The sequence below is a fragment of the Tricharina praecox genome, assembly GCF_024521635.1.
Source record: "Tricharina praecox strain CBS 144465 chromosome Unknown BZA05scaffold_25, whole genome shotgun sequence".
NCBI classification, from domain to species: Eukaryota; Fungi; Ascomycota; class Pezizomycetes; order Pezizales; family Pyronemataceae; genus Tricharina; species Tricharina praecox.
The window spans coordinates 310114-328129 of record NW_026250427.1 but is presented as its reverse complement, the minus strand read 5'-3'; the positions used below and the strand labels follow the sequence as shown (position 1 = coordinate 328129).

Here is an 18016-nt window from a genome sequence, read left to right as displayed (position 1 = left end):
GCCGCAGCGGGCATTGCGGCGGGCATTGGGAAGGGCGGTTCTTCGTCCTTTGGAGATACTTATTACTGGCCGGTAAGGCGGTGCCCGGTATTCAGTTGGTAGGTACTCATTCGAGCTCTGCATCCTGATTCCGAGCGAACCCGTTCTTCTTCGCTATTCTCCCTCGCTATTCTCCCTCTCACTCTCACCGTTCTCGATGATGATTAAACAACAAAACAGGCTCTCACCGTTCTCACTCACTCACTAATTACCCTCCCTCCCTCCAGAACATAGGTATGATACGCCGCATGGTTTTAGCAATACGTCCGGCCAGTCTACTTGGTCTGTCTGCTTCTCTCGTTCTGCTTTAGCTAGAGCCTACAGATATATATGTGGGACAAATACATGATTGGCCAAGATTAGGGCCGGCTGGCTGTCTGTCTGGCGATGTTGTAGGTACTTATGTACGGCTGTTCTCAAGACTCAAGACTCAAGACTCAAGTTAATGCTATGTTATGTTATGTATTCATACCAACTACCCATCCGACTTCGTGGACATTCCTCGCTCTCCCCCCCCCCCCCCCCCCCCCCCCCCCTCTCTCTCTCTATCTCTCGAGAGAAAAATACCACTCTATGTACCACACCATGTAGTAGTGATACCTAAGTGGTGATAGTAGCCCAAGCGGCAAAGGCGAGTCAGTATCATACAATCGCGTGGCAGCCACGGCTTTCAATGACCGTTCAGGAGCGGATGCGGGATGGGATGGGATGGGACAGCCACCTCTTATCCCCTAATTGACTGATTGTGCGATTGCGCGCTGTGAACCCGCGGATGAGCCCGCTCGTCATCGGAGGGTAGATACTACATACCTCATACTAGAGTACATAGTAGGATTTTAATTTCCAGTTCGTACTATCTACTTTACTCTACATACCGTGAGCAGTACTTGGGCTTCCTAATTATCACTCGCTCTCCCAGTGACCACCCATGACCACCCATGATCTAACGTTCCTCGCATTTCCGCACATTTCCGCGCATTTCCTCAGTCTGCACGTGTTCTCAACCAGTATTCCCGCTCCGCCCGCCTATGTACCGCCGTGTTCGATAGCTGGTCCTTAGCCGTCGCGAATCACGAGAGCTCACTGTGACATCGCGGTCGTCCGTCCGCCTGCTCGGCTCGGCTGCCGGCTACATACTCTACATACTCTACATGCTTCCTACTCTACATACTCTACATACCATCATCCATCATCCTTCGTGGCTTCGACCTGGCAGCTGCTCTGCTAGCGTTTGCGCGTGCTCGCCGTTCGCCGTTCGGAAGCATGTAGAGTACCAGGTATGTAGTCATTATTCGCGACCTCAGTGGTCACTGGTCGCCAGAGTTCAGACCTCAGTGCAACTTCGAAACCAGCCGCACGCATACCGTACGCATACCTTCCTACCTCCTACCTCCCTACGAGCACATAAAGCATAGAGGCAAATCACATTGGCATAGAGGCAAATCACACCGAAGCAAAGAGTATCACAGAGAAGAGTAGAGCAGGTTCGATAACCTAGGACAGGGCAGGACAGGCCAGACAGACTTGCGACCTTGCGACCTTGCGACCGGCCATCTTGCGACCAGCCCATCAAAGCCAGCCATGCCATCGTGTCCCTCCCTCGCTCCCTAGACGATAATCTTCCATTCCATCCCTTCGAGAGAAAAAAAGACTGCCTCCTGACAGGCGGTAAAATAGGTAACGTATGCTTGTGCGCCCCCCCCCCCCCCCATCACCCCTCATCCCCCCTCCCTCCCATCTTCCGCCCCTCCATTGGTAATCCCCCCTCCATTTTCCCCCCACCATACCCCATCCCTTCCCAGTTATCACACGCACAACAAAGAGAAAGGTAACAAACACAGTAAAAATCCCCAACAAACAGAACGCCAGTCCGATGCACACAAACCTTCATGTAGCAGTCCAAAGCAAGATAACCACCGCCGCCACCCGCCCCCAAAACAAAGAAAAGAAAAGAAAGGGAAAAAAAAGAGAAGAGAGAAGAAAAGAAAAAAGCTAATAGTACATTCAAGAATAATCGAATGAGAGGTGGGGAGGGAGGGAGGCTGACACCCTCAGAGTATACCACCCAACAAAACCCCGGATAATCCCTGTAATCGAAGAAGGAAAAAAAAAGTAGAGCTCGGAACGAGAATAATAAAAAAGGATGTTTCAACAGTAATTGCAATCTCCGGCTGTTTCTTGACATAACCCCCCCTCTCCCCCGGAGTCTAGTGATCTCATCCTTCGTAGGGTAGTATAGTTGACCGTTTCCGGTAGTGATGACCTCAGTAGTGGTTGTTGTCGGACCAAGAATGGTTCCAGGAAACTTCGGGCTGCATGTAAGGAACAACACCCGTCTTGTACTCCGATCTCACTTTGGCCAGTGGCTGGTAGTGCATCTGATCGTAGCCAATCTGTTGGGGCGCCTCCAGATGTGGAGGAACGAGCAAAGTGTTGACGGTGCGCACTGGCCGGTAGGGCGAATGGCGGTTCCCAAGGATCCAACAAGTCGGCGACCGCTGAGAACTGAAATTCGGCGTGATGGGGGACGACGCGACCGAGTGCTGGGCCGAATAAGGCGATGTCTGTCGAGCGCTGTAGGGTGAGAAATCGAAATGGACCGGGGGACCCGAAGCGGATGGGCTCGAGTGGGACACGACTGGCATCGGCCGGGCGGAAGGCAATGGGAGTTGGGGATGCTGCTGCTGCTGCTGCTGTTGTTGTTGCTGTTGGGGTAGCTGTATCGAGTGGTGCTGCTGCTGTTGCTGTATTTGAAGGGGATGTTGCTGTAGCTGGACGGGGTGAGTGTCCATCGTTCGCGGAGGAGCCCCCCGATTCGACGGCAGCGGCAGTTGGTAATCCAACGGCTGTAGCCGTGGCGGCGCACTCCCGGGAGGCATCGTGGTCGGCACCGAGACGGGAAACTGCGGCACGTTCACCGACAACTTCGGAACCTGCGATCTGGTCACCCTCTTCGACGGTGGCTGCATGACGCTCGCATAGTCGATGGAGCGTTTCCTGGAGAACGAGTCAAAGTCCGGGATGGGCATCGAGATCGACGGAACGTGCGGAGGATCCAGCGCGACTGGGGCGGGGAGGAAGAGCTGGTGCCCAGCAATAGCGGTCGGCTGCAGCGGCGGCGGCGGGGCATGGAGGTGGGCGAAAGCGGGGGATCCACCATTGGAGGTGGGCGACATCGGTTGGGGTTGCGGTGGGGACGCCAGCGGTAGTCTCGAAGCCTTATCCCAGTAATCCCAGTACTTCCCCAGATTCGTATGCCAATCCTTCCACTCCTGATCCCCGACATACAAGCCGTAGCGCATGTTGCTCAGAAACTCGACCTCCATGACGTGAATATCCCCGACAGTGATTCCCGAGACCTCTGCCCAGGTCTTGTTGGTGTAGGTGTTATCGTCAAGATCTGTTCCGTGAGTCAGCCACAGGATATCACACATCCGCCAGGGATATCTCTCCCTCCTCCTCCCCTCCGGCACGCACATTTGTTTCCCAACATCAAGGCCACCGTGAACAACCGGAATTCGCTGCCCGGCTTTCCCTGCACGCTCGGATTGAGTTTCTTCAATCTATACACGAAAAGCAGCGCCAGTAGGATGACGTTCTGCGACACCTGGGTTGTCGATAGTACCGTCGCGACCCATTTGCGGAAACCAATCTCCGGAACGGCGTGACGGGCAATGGGCTGAATCGACGAAGGGTCCAGGGGTGTTTTCAGTTCCGCTATCCTGTGTATCGCACCCGTCGATTCGAACCAGAACAGACAAGTAATCTGCGGACGAGATACATCGTCAACAGGGGGGTTGGGGGGGGGGGGGGGGGGGGGGGGGGGGGGGGAAACGCAGGCGCTGAATTTAGGGCGGGGGGTGGTTCGTACCTGCGCAGCAAAGTCCGCCATCGCGCCTTTGGTATTGTTGATTGTCGGAGGAACAGTCATGGTTGCACCCATGCGACAACTGGAGTTGCGACGTCTTGTCGGTACCGGCTGTGGACCAGCGCTGCTGTAGCTAGCGCGTCTCGTCGGCGGGCTGGGTAGTCGTGTGAGTGAATTCTTCCAGAAGTCGTCCAGCTGCTGCTTCCGGGTTGACCTCTTCTCCTCCTCCAGCACGTCCACCAGCACCTCCTCCTCCTTCACTGCTTGTTGCCTGGTTTCCGGTTGCGATCTAAAATTCGAAGACTGTTGTCGGGAGGAAGAGGACGGCGGTTGCGGTGGGCTAATGCTGTAGGGGCGCGATGGTCGTCGGGCGGTCGAATTATCCCAGAACCGCGCCTGCTCAGGTTTCCGGTTCGAGGTATCCTCCACTATCCGTATATCCGAGCGTAATCTGTAGTCCGAGAGTTGGCCAAAGGAGGTTGACGGACGAGGTATAGGGAGGGCTGGAGGAGGAGGAGGAGGAGCGGTAGATGTAGCCGATGACGGACGTAGGATGTGGAGGGGGTGAAACGAGGTTGCAGACGATGACGGCGGGCGAACAAAGGGTCTCGGTGCAAACTCCATCATGATCAACAAAAAGAGACCCGGGAGGGTGGGGGAGGGGGGTGGGGTTGGTGGTGGTAGTTGTGATTGTGGTGGTGGTGGTGGTAGTGGAGACGGGTGGGAATGCTGTAGAATATGAGGAGTACGGGTTCACGAGGCAGTAGGACGCGTCCGGTGCAACCCCGCAAGGAGCGATGGGTAACGGTGATATAAAAAAGTAATTCCTGTTCCGCTTTGGCCCCGTCAGGCACTGGATGTCCGTTCCTTTCGTTCGGCAGAGGGAGCTGAACCGGGGGGTGGGATGGGTAGGGGGGAGGGGGATGGTGTCTATGTATGGTGTGAGAGAATGTTGTATGTAGCGCCTGGGATTGGGGGGGGGGGGGGGGGGGGGGGGGTGGGATCGGGATGAAGGGAGTTTTTGTAGGAGCAGGAAAGATGAAGTTAAGATCACAATCCGCGTGGGTGCGTGATTCGCCAAGCGACAGCCACCGAACGGGACAAGCGGCGGCGACGGCGGTGGTGGATGGTGGTGGACAAGGGCGCCAGGTAAGTCAGTAAGTGAGTAACTTCTTTGGTGTTCGTGCTGGTGTGGGCTCTTCTTGGTGGGTTGCTTGTGCTTGTGCTTGTGCCTGTGCTCTCTCTCTCTCTGTCTCTCTCTCGGTCTGTCTCTCTATCTCTCTCACGCTCTCGCTCGATGGTGACTTGACTGACTTGACTGACTTGACTTTGAGAGCGCTACGACGGTCTGGTCTGGTACCGTAACACTAACGTCATGTCATATCATACCGGATTGGGATTCGGAACGGGGGGGAGTTAAGTTGAGTTAAGTTGAGTTAAGTTGAGTTAAGTTGAGTTAAGTTGAGTTAAGTTGAGTTAAGTTGAGTTAAGTTGAGTTAAGTTGAGTTTAGTTGGACGAAGGGGGTGGTGGTGGTGGTGGTGGTGGTTGAGGAGAGGAGAGCGTAAAGGGTAGGCGGGGCGCGCGGGGGTTGGATTGGTACTCTCTCTCTACGCCGATAGGCCAGGCAGGCCAGGCAGGCAGGCAGGCAGGCAGGCGACGACGAGGAGGGACGGGATGGGGGTTGGGCTGGGTTGGGGTTGATTTGGGTTGGGTTGGGAAGGATTTGAATGAGTAAACAGTTTTAGGGCCAGTCAGTCCGGATCGATGCTATGTGTGTATCGGTATGGGTATGGGTATGGGTTATGGGCGAGAAGACGCCGCCGCGCTTTGCCACTTTTTCCTCGCAGGCAAAGCAGGCAGGCAGGCAGGCAGGCAAGCAAGCGGCGGCGCGTGCCGGGGCGGAGTTGACGGGGGAGGAGGATGTAGCATAGGTAGCAGATGTAGAATAGAGTGTGAGGAGTTACATGAGCATGAGTGAGGAGGCAGAGTAGTTACGCCGTAACCACGGCACATAGACTCTAGAGTAGAATACGGCAGAATAGAACGAGGAGCGAAGGGTTGAGGGCCGAGGTGGGTGAGTGGTGAGTGACCGAGCAGTGAGCAGAGTGAGCAACTGAGGAAGTTGAAGGTTCGAGGAGGATAAGCGTCTCCCCGGTTTAGCTGGGTAGGTTTGGCTCAGTTTGGCTTAGTTTAGCCCAGTGCGGATGTTCTTCTTTTTTCTTCTTTTTTCTTTTCTTCTTTTCTTCTCTTTTTTCTCTTCTCTCTTTTTTGGGAGGTGCATGGGTGCATGGGTGGGTGGGCACTGGGTGTGTGTGCGTGTGGTGGGATGGACGATGGACGATGGTGGTGGTGGTGGAGGTGGTGGCCGCGCTGGACGGCGCTGCTGGGGCTGGGGACCGTACTCTGGTGTACCTGCTAGGCAAAGTATCTAGAGTACTCCAGGGTAAGTGCTCTACCTAGTTCCAGGACGACTGGTGGGCCATGGGGGGGATTCGTCTTTGGCGCTGGCTCTGGCTCTGGCTCTGGCTCTGGCTCTGGTTTGTGGTTTTGGCTCTGGCTCCGTCTCCGTCTCTCTCCATCTCTGGCCTAGGGCCAGGTACATACCGTCGCAAGCACGAGCGAGCAGACCTCAGGCAGGAGAGAGAGACTCTCGAGAGAAGACGGCGCGCACAGAACGCAGCCGACACGATACTCTAGTCATGGCCTGGCTGGGGGCTGTTTGACGAACACACAAACACACAAACACCAAGCGAAAGTGTATGAAGGAAGCAAGTCCTCCGTTACTCCATCTACTCTGCACTGCGTATGTGTGTACTCTACTCTAGAGTCTACTCTCCGGGCAGCACCACCGGGATGCGATGTGTGTGTGAGTGTGAGTGTGATTAACCAAATATGTGTGTGTGATTAACCAAATATGTGTGTGTGATTAACCAAATATGTGTGTGAGTGTGAGTGTGATTAACCAAATATGTGTGTGAGTGTGAGTGTGATTAACCAAATGTGAGTGTGAGTGTGATTAACCAAATATGTGTGTTGAGTTGGTGGCTTTCGCTGGCTGTGCCCACTCCCGACTGCCCACTGCCAGTGCTGCAGCCCCACCTGCTGCTGTGTGGACTGTGTGGACTCCGTGGAGGCTGTAACCTGCAACCTGTATCTAACCTGTAGTGAGCCTGTCCTGATTTTTTCTTCGGACTGGATGGCCACGAGACTTGCAGACTTGCAGAGAGCAGTCCAGTCCGTGTGAGGATCAGAGGAGGAGCAAGTTGGGGGGGGATCAGATCAAAGGGATAACAAGGGATAGGGATAGGGATATGTATATGCATATGTATGTAGAGTAGGGATCGTGGAGCCGGCGGCGGGCGGGCTGGCTGGCTGGCTGGCTGGCACCGCGGCCGTGAAGGATCGAGCTTCGATTGATGAAAGGGGAGGGGAGGGGAGAGGGGAGAGGGGAGAGGGGAGAGGGGAGAGGGGAGAGGGGGATGTGCCGACCGACAAACCAACCAACCAACCAACCAACAGGAAGGTGCAAACCGCATCTCAACTTCCTGTTTGCTGGCTGGCTGGCCAGTGTCGGCTGCTTCTGGGGCTGCGATTTCCGTGCTGAAAGTTGGACGGTTGTTTTCATTAGTATTGGGATAGGCTGAATCTTGGCGCTGCAAGATGAGGCTGATGATAGTGAGAGGATCTCTCTCTCATCACCCAACGGTCCCAGCCACTACAACTATCATGATGATAATGTCAAAAGATGCTCGAGGGAAAGAGAACGTCTTGAACAGTGGTTGTGGTGATAATTAAATCGCTGGTTTGAAGAAAAAATGAGAAAGTTATGAGGGTCGCACAGCAAGGCTGAGCCCCTGTCTTCAGCCTATCCCAATACTAATGAAGTCATCTAGCAGAGTCTAGCGTAGGTGCTAGGGTAGATGTAGAGTAGTGGTTGGTCGCTCTCGAGCAGAGGGGCTCTCGACTTCTCTCTCTCTCGTGATGATGATGCCGCACTCCGTCTACCGTACCCAACATACCCTTCGTGACGATATCGCGGCCTACCTGCGAATCGAAACGGAAAAATCAACGCATCAACGCATGCCGGCACCGACTATTCTACTCTAGGTAGTCTGAGAACCCCCTCGCTCCACGCACGTAACGTAGAGTACTCTAGGTATCTACACGATTGGTCCAGTCGGTCGGTCGGGTCGGCGTTTTCTCGCCCAGATCGCGAAGGAGTCAGGAGTCAGGACGCCTGGACGCGTGCCGCCTCGTTACTGTACTCTACTCTAGAGTACGCCCATCCTCGCCATCCTCTGCTCTATTCTCCTCGCTCGTCGCGACTCGCCATCACCCAACCCAACCCGGGGCGGCGGCGGTAATCGTGTGAGTGTAAGTGTGAGTGCGAGTGTGAGTGTTTCTCGTCGGTGCGCAGGAGTATCATACCCAGGAGACCAACCAACCAACCAGAGCGTATGATTACCGGCACGAGAGTCGAGAGTAGTGTAAAAAGGAAAGAAGGATAACTATCATATGTAGGAAGGAAAGGCAAGAGAAAGTTCGAGTCGAAGTCAGCCGGAAACTCAACCCAAGTCAACCCCCGGTCAGGCCCGAGAGGGTGACGGGAGACAGGGGGAACGGACTAAGGCCGTCTGCCTGGCCGAAAGACGCGAATCCATCCTGAGCTGCGAAAGCCACCACCACCACCACCACCACTTGGAGCCTGGAGGCTACATAGAATCGCCTCAGCGTGGGTGATATGGGCTGGCCACTGGCCGATGCGCGGTGGGCGGTGGGCGGCCGCCTCTGGGCGGTGGGGCATCGCCATAATCCGCAAGCCACCGCCCAGTACGATAGAGTACCTTTCCAGAGCACAGCATCGCGGGGTTGTGGTATGTAGTCGTAGTAGTCGTAGTAGCACTCACCTATCCCTCTACATATCGATGAAGATACTAGCAGAGTATCCTCAAGAGTCAACACAGCCCATCGCACTCACCGCTCGGGGCTATGGCCGTCGAACCCAGCACCAGCACCGTCCAGTGTGCACGGCGAACATCCCACGAACAACCGAAACCACCCTCTAATAGGAGCAACTATACCTAGTACGGTAGAGTACTCCTCAGACCTGTACGGGAGTGGGGAATTACATAGATCATATCCTGAAGCAACCGCTCACTCACTCGCGCGCCCGCCCCCAAATTCCGCAAGCAATAATTGTCACGATCGAGAGAGAGAGATAGAACGTCAGGGTCGTCGTCGTCGTGACCGGAACGGTGAACCAAACAGAAACAAGACACCAAACAGAAACAAGACACCAAACAGACACCATGCTAACGGGAGGGAGTGAGTCCCTTTCTCTGCAACTGCAACTGTCGCACCCGCCCGAACTCGTTCGTTCGTTCACACATCCCACACACGCACGCAACACACGTCCATGCATATCATACATAGAGTAGAGTACTCTACATTCATACACCTCCTTTCCTTTCCTTTCCCCACCCCTTCAAGAGAAGATTCAAGTCAAACCTACCCTACCCAAACGCCCCCTCCTGAGTCCTGGCCACACACACCACACACCACACCCCACACCCCACACACCACACACCACACACCACACACCACACCCCATCCCCCCCTCCCTCGCCCCAATTTCGATATCGGGCGTGGGCTGGAATAGGTACTCTACATACTCTAGATTACCTATCGTGGCGGTGGATGGACTTTGGAGGAAGCAGAGCAGGAAGCAGGAAGTAGGAAAAGAAAAGGTCGCTTTGTTTAGATACTGCTGCTGGTGCTGATGCTGATGCTGATGCTTGGTCTTGACTGACTCTTTGGACGGACACGATACGACGGGACTGGACGGGAGTGGTGTTTTTTCTTCTCTTCTTCTTCTTTCTTTCTTTCGTTCTTCTCTTCTTCTTCTTTCTTTCTTTCGTTCTTCTTTCTTTCTTCTTTCTTTCTTTCGTTCTCCCGTTCTGTCGTTCTTTCCTTTTCCTTCCGTGCAGCCCGTCCTGAACGAGCGAACGCACGAACGAACAAGTGAACTTCCCTTCGCTCCCTTCCCGTCTGCAACCGTCCCCCTTTGTTCCTTTTTCCCTTTCCCTTTCCCCCTCCTCCATGTATCAATCCGACTCGCTGGCCTCACCGGGCTAGCTAGAGTAGACGGAGACAGGCAGAGAGACACACGCACACGCAAAAAGATTATTTCTTTGCCGGACAAGGAAGGGAGCTGATCCAGGTCAGGTCAGCCACTCAGAGCTCACAGCTCACAGCGTTCATCCGGAAGTGAAGTGCAGGTAACTACATAAAGTGAGTTGTGTAGAGTAGAGACTTGGATGGATGGAAGGAACGATAGACATGCTGCGAGGCGACTCAGGCGAGGGTCGGGTCAGGCCAGGCATGCAATAATGCCTATGATGGAACGGTGGCTTTGCTTTGCTTTACCTTGCTGCCATGAGTTAGGTGAGAGTTGGTTGGGAGCGCGCACGAGTCAGCTCGGAACGTGCTACATCATACATAAGATTTCTTTTCGGAGACAACATAACAAGCGCTTCACGAACATATGTGTGTATGTATCGAGAGTAGTTAGGGACTCCTGAGGAATCCTGACGTGCAACGGACGGACGGACAACTGGAGGCCGTCCCGACGACCTCCGGCCTTCGGGAAAGGTGCGACGGATCCGACGACGCGCGTCATATGTACTGGTACATACGGGAGTGTCGCCGTGTTGTGGCGGTGTGGTGGTTTAGGGGGGGAGAGAGAGAGATAGAGAGAACTGGTGAGATGGAGAATTGGAGAGATGGAGAGTTGGAGAGTTGGAGAGTTGGAGAGTTGGAGAGTTGGAGAGTTGGAGAGTTGGAGATATATTCATAGGTGCCACCGATCCTGGCGTCCAGTACATGCTCAACTCTACTCGTTCTACTCCGCAATGCTCTTTCCTATTCTGTCTATTCTGCTCTAGTCTTTTCTATTCTCTTTGCTATTAGGTTGTACGCTTTCCTATTCTGACAACTCTTTTCTATTCTGCTCCACTCTTTTCTATTCTGCTATATAGTACTCTTCTCCACTCTACCCTTCTCCACTCTACCCTTCTCTACTCGCCGCCGATATCCCCGTATTCCGTCGTCGCAGTCGCAGTCGCAGTCGCAATCTTGTTGCACTGCTCCCACGTCGCGCGCCCTCGCCCGACGCCGGACGCCCGTCCCATCGACTCCTGCCGCCTGTGCAGTGCGACAAGATTTCTGCGAAACGTGACTTCGATACGATACATACGATACGTATTGTATTGTACATGCATGTACTCTGGAGTACATCCACGGTCCACCCGAGTAGAGTACACGCAGGACCGGGATGGTAGCGTCCATCGAGGTTCTGCAATCCGAGATGAACGGCTTACCAACCAGCGAACTTGTGGTTACTCCTCGACGTGAGAAACCACCTAGAGACTCGCGCATCGCATCGCATACACTCGGCAAAAAAAAACGAGCTCCTCCGAAACCTACGGTATGCGGTGAGTGAGTGAGGGAGTGAGTTCTCGAGCTGCTGCTGTCGAATAATAATAACAATATGTGCCGAGGGTGTGGGTGCGTGTCTGATTATTGAGGCGTCCATCCATCCATCATCACCACCATCATCACCGTCACCTAGGTAGTTATGCCGGTCGGTGGTCGGTGGTCTCGCAAACAAGGAGGAAACACCGGAAAAGCGAGCCTGGAGATGAGTGTTGTGTTGGGTTGAAGTGGAGTGGAGCACGGTAACTCGGGTAGGCTGGGTTGGGGTGGGGTCACGGGTGGGGGGTGTGTTTGATTCCTTTCCTTGATGAGGAAGGATCGTGATCGTGCTGGTGGTGGTGCTGCTGGTGGTGGTGGACCGCTGGTGATGTTCCACTCTTGGTTCTTTGTTCTTGGTGGGGGGATGGTTAGGTAAGTTACTGTGGTCCGCCGGCGCCGCGCTGCACTCCTCCCCTGGACACTGGACACTGGCCAATCAGTGGTTCCGCCCAAAGCTCGAGGTCCTGCTCGAGGTCCTGCGTTCTCCACCCCCAATCTCGAAACAAAATTAATTCACGATAAACATCTCCCCCTTCCCTCCTCCCCTCCCTGAAGAACTTGTCACGGCACTCGTGACTCGCGCCTAACTACCATAATAGTAGATAGAGTATCCGCTCCCGAACTCTAGTTTTGGGAGAAGAAAGAAGAAAGAAGTAGACAAAGAAGGCGAAGAAGTTGAGTACCTATTGCACATACCGGTACACGACACACTCATACCTCCACTTTACACTTACAGACAGACAGACAGGCAGCCACAACCCATGATCGATATAATAGATACCTGAGCGCGGCCGTCAACTCCAGCAGCAGGTCATGTACTCTACTCACTCTTACTTCTTGCCTATGTAGGATGCTTCGTCGATATCAATGCACGCCGGCAAAGTTTGCTCAGATAATGAAGACGATGCTGGTGATAATGCTGGTTATGATGATGCTGATTACGATGCTCAGTCTGCTCCCCCATCGACACTAGGTACACTAGGTACTCTAGAGTCTATGTACTCTACTTACTAGCAGATCGGATAAGGCACGGCGGCGGTGCAACTTGCAAGTCACGGGGGGACGGGGGGGATGGAGGGGACGGGGGACGGGGATGGGAGACAAGGGACGGGGATGGGGGGGTGAACGCCTAAAATACACAACATAACAAGGAATCTTGCGGACTGCGGACGGCGGACGCGGGACTAGGTACATATGGACGGGGTTCGAGGTATGTAGCTGGAAAGAGCGCCGAGTGAAGTGAAGTGAAGTCAGTGTAAGGCAAGGCAATCGTGATTCGCAATCATAGTAGAGTAGAGTACTGGTACTTTACATACCTCCGGCCCCACCAGACGACGACAAATTAGAAATTGTCAGCGAGATCGTCTCGTATGTATGTGCATTGGTAGAGTACTCTATGTGCAATGTTGCGATCCTCCGAAAGGGCCAATACTGGTTGCGCCCCAACGTGAGCGTGGGGAGTAGTAGTTATCCAGGTATGTACTCTACTAGTACATAAATTATGTATACCGCCACAATATAATTTCGCTCCCCGAGCGTCACGGAATAATGGAGGAAAGGTACTCTACATAGCCCGGTATGCACATACGCACCATGGCCACGTCTACTTACGAGTACGAGTAACTACGAGTGATGGATATCTCGACTCTCGGCCGGGCGACGATGAGTCTCACTCGCTTTACCCGCATTGGGTATCTAGGCATGATATGTAACTTCCAGCCCCCATAGTTAGATATATAACACCAGCAGAAACGAGCAGATGTTGTACGCACAGATACGCCCACGGTAAGGTAGGTTGTTGAAAACTTGTGCTTCCTTCTCCATTCGCGTCTCGTCCCCTCGTAGAAGTGAAGTGAAGTGAAGTGAAGGGGGTGCATGTATCGAGATTCGACAGTATCGTACCTACATACCTTCTAAGTGCACGGGAGCCGCAGTTGGGCAGTGGGTGGAGATTTCCGGTCGGATCAACCCCTCCCCCTCCGTCCGTTCGATGTTCGATCCTGCGATGCGAGCTGGGCCGAATCGTCGGCGATGAAGCGGATGGTGGTTAGTGAAAGAGGTCGCTTCTTTCATCGACAACTGAACGGAACGGTCGACATTCCCCCCCACGCCACGAAGATAAGCAGACCAGCATGATCAAATATCAGCCACCGTCGATAGAGTAGTTGGTTGGCACACTGAGAGATTCGGGAATGTGTACATAAAGGCCCAACCAAGCCTCAACTTTCAAGGGGCCGGAAGGGGTACATAACAAGTATGTAGAGTAAGTTTGAAGTAGGTAACAAACACAGGTAACGGGAATCGGGATGAATGAAGGAATGAATGCACCACCACCGCTAGATTGACATGTATGTAGAGTACAAGCTGGCCCACCACAGAGTCACAGACCGGTATCCCACTGCATCCACGGCGTCAGACGACGAAGAAGAAGATTCCTCACTTTACCACTTTACGCGTCCAGCGATGTATGTACCCCCCGCACCCCACCCCACCCCTCATAGTGCAAAGAAAATCTTGACTTGCTCGGTGACGCACGCGGCACCACCAAAGCAACGCGCGCAACGGTTGGTTATTGGAGGAGGATATTGAATGAATAGAATTTGGACAGGAAACTGATCGCTACTCTGGATCGTTACTTTATCACTAGTAGATCTATGGCCATCCATTTTTTTCTTTCCTTTTTTCCTTCTTCTTTAATCCCGTCCTTCTTTTTTCTTTCCTTACTCTTTTTTTTTGTCCGCGTTGTCCGTGCATGATGAATGGGCACATCGAGCATGGAGGAGCATGAAAAACCGACCGACCGAACGAACAAGCGAACGAACGTGGATGGCCACCGATATCTACCGTACAGAACCATCAAAGTTTGATCGCAAGTTGTTGAGATTTTTCAAGGTGCTGCTTGCGGAGCGAGCGAGAAGGTCACTCGACTCTCGGGCAGGCCGGAAGGTATTCTACACAAGTGCTAGTACTCGTCTAGCTAAGGCAGGTATCCCCGAACCTCGATAGTACTGCACCTAGAGGTAGTTACAGCCTTCCTGCGGGTTTGCACATCGCCACAAGTGAACAACCTCCAGAGTCCACTTGACCTGCCGAGCGCGAGGCACAGCCCTGGAAGTCTTGCGACAAGGGGGCTGCATCCTCCAAACACCAAGAGTTACGAGCGGCGCGAGAGTCCCTTCCGTCGGAGATGGTACAAGGCAAGGCAGTACTTGAGTTGCTTCGTGTTGACGTTCCACGAGCGACCTCCAGGCTTCGGTGTCTCTTGAGTCTTGAGTCTTGAGTCTTGAGTCTTGAGTCTTGAGTCTTCTCCCCTCAATGACTGTTGTAGTTACATAGCCGGCGGTAGTTACTCTAGATACCCCTACATATGCCGGACAGCAATCTCGCAAGGAAGGAAGAAAGGAAGGAAGGAACGACGACGAAAAGAGACTCCGAGAAGAGCCAATAACGAGAGAACAAACGGAAGAGATGAGGGCCGTACAGGTACCGTAGAGTACCGGTACATACGGTAATTGGATGTCGTCGGTAGATGTTATATCATACCGCAAGCAAGCAAGTCAGTCAGCCAGCCTTTCTCCATCCTCTATTCTAGGCCCAAGTTCCTCCCCACTCATCGCGAATTCTTCAGGACGAAGGACCAAGGAGAGCGGGGGGGAAACCTTCGTGCAGATTTTCCAGCACCTTGGCACCGGATTCTGCGGCCTGCGGCCTCCGACCCCAACTTGTTTCCAGACGCCTCGCCCCTCGTATGTACCGGTATATGTAGTAGAGTACATAGCCGCGGACCATTTCCCCTTCGCCGTTGGACGAGGGGGAGGGGGCTCTAGACTCTATGCAGAGTCTTCATAGGAGACCAACGAGTAACGAATAACGATGGGTCCAGGGATAAATTCAAACAACGCTCGCGAGTCTCGAAGTCGAGTCTCGAGCTCTCTGTGAGTATGTTCTTGTGCGTCCGCCGGCGCTGAAATGGCTTGCTCGTCGACGGATCCTGAAGGGTTTCCGACGCATGGATATGTCGGACGGGCTATCGTTCCTGCGAGGAAGAGGAGTGCAGCTTCGACATTCGACATTCGACATTCGAGCCAACCGGCCGGCCTCGGGTCACTTCCCTTTCAGTGGCTTTCTTTCTTCGTCTTCGTCAGACGTCTGCCTCCCCTTTCACCTCAGACGAGACGGGAATGGATACATGCCAATTACCCACCCTAGGTATATTTGTCACCACACACACACCCTTACACGCAACACAACACCACACACCGTCCCGTCCGCAAAGGGTTCACAAAGAGTTCACAATCTCGACCGTGACGATCGCCGGGTTGCTCTGGGCTGTGTATGCTAAGTACCCGGCACGAACGAACCCACAAACTACTAGGTAGTTAGTACCGTATGTACCTATGCATACATAGCCTGGAAGTTCCTCTCACCCCCCGCTCCGAAAAACCCGCAAGCATCTAGCTAGCTAGCTAGGTAGCTGAGATGGGTATGTAGATAGGTATCTACCGTACATATGTAGATGCTAGAGTACCTAGGAGCATGGTAGTGATGCATAGTTCCGACTCTTCCAGCATCAGCATCAGCCTTCAGGTTGGGTTGGGTTGGGTTGATTTGTCGTTGAGACGGACGTTCGACCGACGACAACCACCGCCATGGAATCGAGCAAAGTTACGACCGAGGCGATGGGCGTTTCCTCTGCCTGTTGCTGCAGGCTGCAGGCTGCAGCAGCAGGCCAATGTCGTTATCATATCCACCGCCTCGCGCTAGGGACGTCGTGGGTACTGGGTATGTAGAATCGTAGATAGATGGATGCACACAGCAGCAGCATGGGCAGTATGTATCTACATACCGTCAAATCCCTCTTTTTCCGCTTACAGAGTCTTCGTGGTTGGAATCAACTGCGACATCCATCCACGCGGGGACTATCCGCGAAAGCAACTACCTACCCACCTAGGCCATATACCAGTACCGTATGTACATACGAAAATGAAACTATGAAATCATGAAATCATGAAACTCGTGACATATCATACCTACCTTGTGCCTATCCTGCATAACCAACTGCTCTATACCTTCCAAATATCTATATTAGTAGAGCAAGAACGTACTCTAAGCCCAGAGCACCCCTCCTCCAGCCAGCCAGCCAGCCAATTACCGTGGATGATGCGTGGGGGCGTGACGGGTGGATCTTGCTTCGCCGAGCAACGCCTGTTCGTCCACTCCGTCCGCCCACCGTGTTGTCGTCGTCATCTTGTTTCGTTGCGGTTGGACACAGGTACATACTCGGGTACATGTGTAGAGTACATGCTCTAGGTTTGATAAGTATCCAGAGCGGAGTAGCTTCAACGAGGCTTATGATACAGACTACAGCCGCGAGGGTTTATTCCCGACAGCCAGCAGAACTGCACTCGCAGTCTCGCACTCGCACGCCATCTAGGCTTTCCTTAGCTTTCCTTAGCTTTGGGGGGCTCCCCGAGTCCCCGATCCCGGCCCCTCACTTCGGCACCACTGACTATCATACGGCACTCCTCGCCATTAGGTATTTCGTGACGACGCCACGGATCGCCTCCGTTCACTGCATTTACTCTATTCCAGAGTACTCGTACTCTACTCTGGCGGAAGGGGATGATGTCTGGTTTTTTTCGCCCCTCGGGTGCGTAGTGGTGGTGGAGGTCGTGGTCGTGGTGCGCGCCCTTGAGGCTTGTCCTGGTCTCGACTTGGTCTATAGACTCTAAGTACTCTACTTTAGGTAGAATAGGTACACTCAAACTCGATTGAAGCCTAAAGGCGATTTCCAATGTTCAATGCCCATGCGAAGATAGGACGTCCGGGAATAGGTAGATACCTGGTAACTACTCTATAGTACTCTACTGTAGGGCGCCGGGCGCGCCCCTCTCCCTCTCCAGTCACTAGGTAGTAACCAGTGTGCCAGTCAAGCGTCCATCTCCATCTCTGATTTCAGGTTACCCAAGTTCAACAACACTCAACCCAATACCTACCTCCTACCTACGCTACGGCAGAGAGTATCGAAACGACGTTTCGAAGCGGCTCCCGACCGGTCCGTAAATGCGAACCTTGCACCACCGCCGTCGCCACCGGCCCAGCGTGGGATGAAGTGGTGACTTCATCCGGCCTTCGCTTAGCAGACCCCCTCGACACCTCCGCCTCTCCCTTCCGCGCAATCATTCCTCGTGCCCAGCCCAACCCAGCCCAGCCCAGTATCCGCTAAAGTACCGACGTCCGTGCTGCTGCTGTTGCGTGGAATCGCGATGTTCATATGTAGGCCGGTATGCGGCCGTCTCGAGCCACCGCGCAGCAACAGCTCCGCAGTGCGAGTCACGGATGAAGCTCGATTCCTCGTCCGCGCAAGTATACATAGCCGACGGAGGTGGAGGTTCCGTGGGGACGCTCGCCGTGACGTAGTAGGTAGGTGCTTGACAGGTAGGGTGTGGTCTCGAACGGTCGAACCTGGACCCCCGCGTGGTCGGCTTAGTTAGCAGCCCCTCTCACTACCCCACTATCGGTCGGCGTGCGGGGTGTTTCTGGACGCGAGAGCGCGGGTGTATGTAGCGCGACAC

At 53.8% G+C, this 18016-nt stretch overlaps 2 protein-coding genes across 2 annotated transcripts; both read right to left on the bottom strand.

Annotated features, from left to right (window-relative positions):
* Positions 1–2303: 2303 nt before the first annotated feature.
* Positions 2304–3970, bottom strand: BZA05DRAFT_421210 (uncharacterized protein; the record flags this gene model as incomplete). The annotated part of the gene is made up of 3 exons (XM_051485685.1): positions 2304–3439; positions 3517–3805; positions 3911–3970. 3 exons carry the CDS (start codon positions 3968–3970, stop codon positions 2304–2306), a joined length of 1485 nt encoding a protein of 494 aa, XP_051336596.1.
* A 4819-nt stretch (positions 3971–8789) lies between these two features.
* On the bottom strand, positions 8790–9514 carry BZA05DRAFT_407500 (uncharacterized protein). The gene is given in 2 exon segments (XM_051484634.1): positions 8790–9195; positions 9214–9514. 2 exon segments carry the CDS (start codon positions 9337–9339, stop codon positions 9067–9069), a joined length of 255 nt encoding a protein of 84 aa, XP_051336595.1. The 5' UTR covers positions 9340–9514; the 3' UTR covers positions 8790–9066.
* Positions 9515–18016: the final 8502 nt, after the last annotated feature.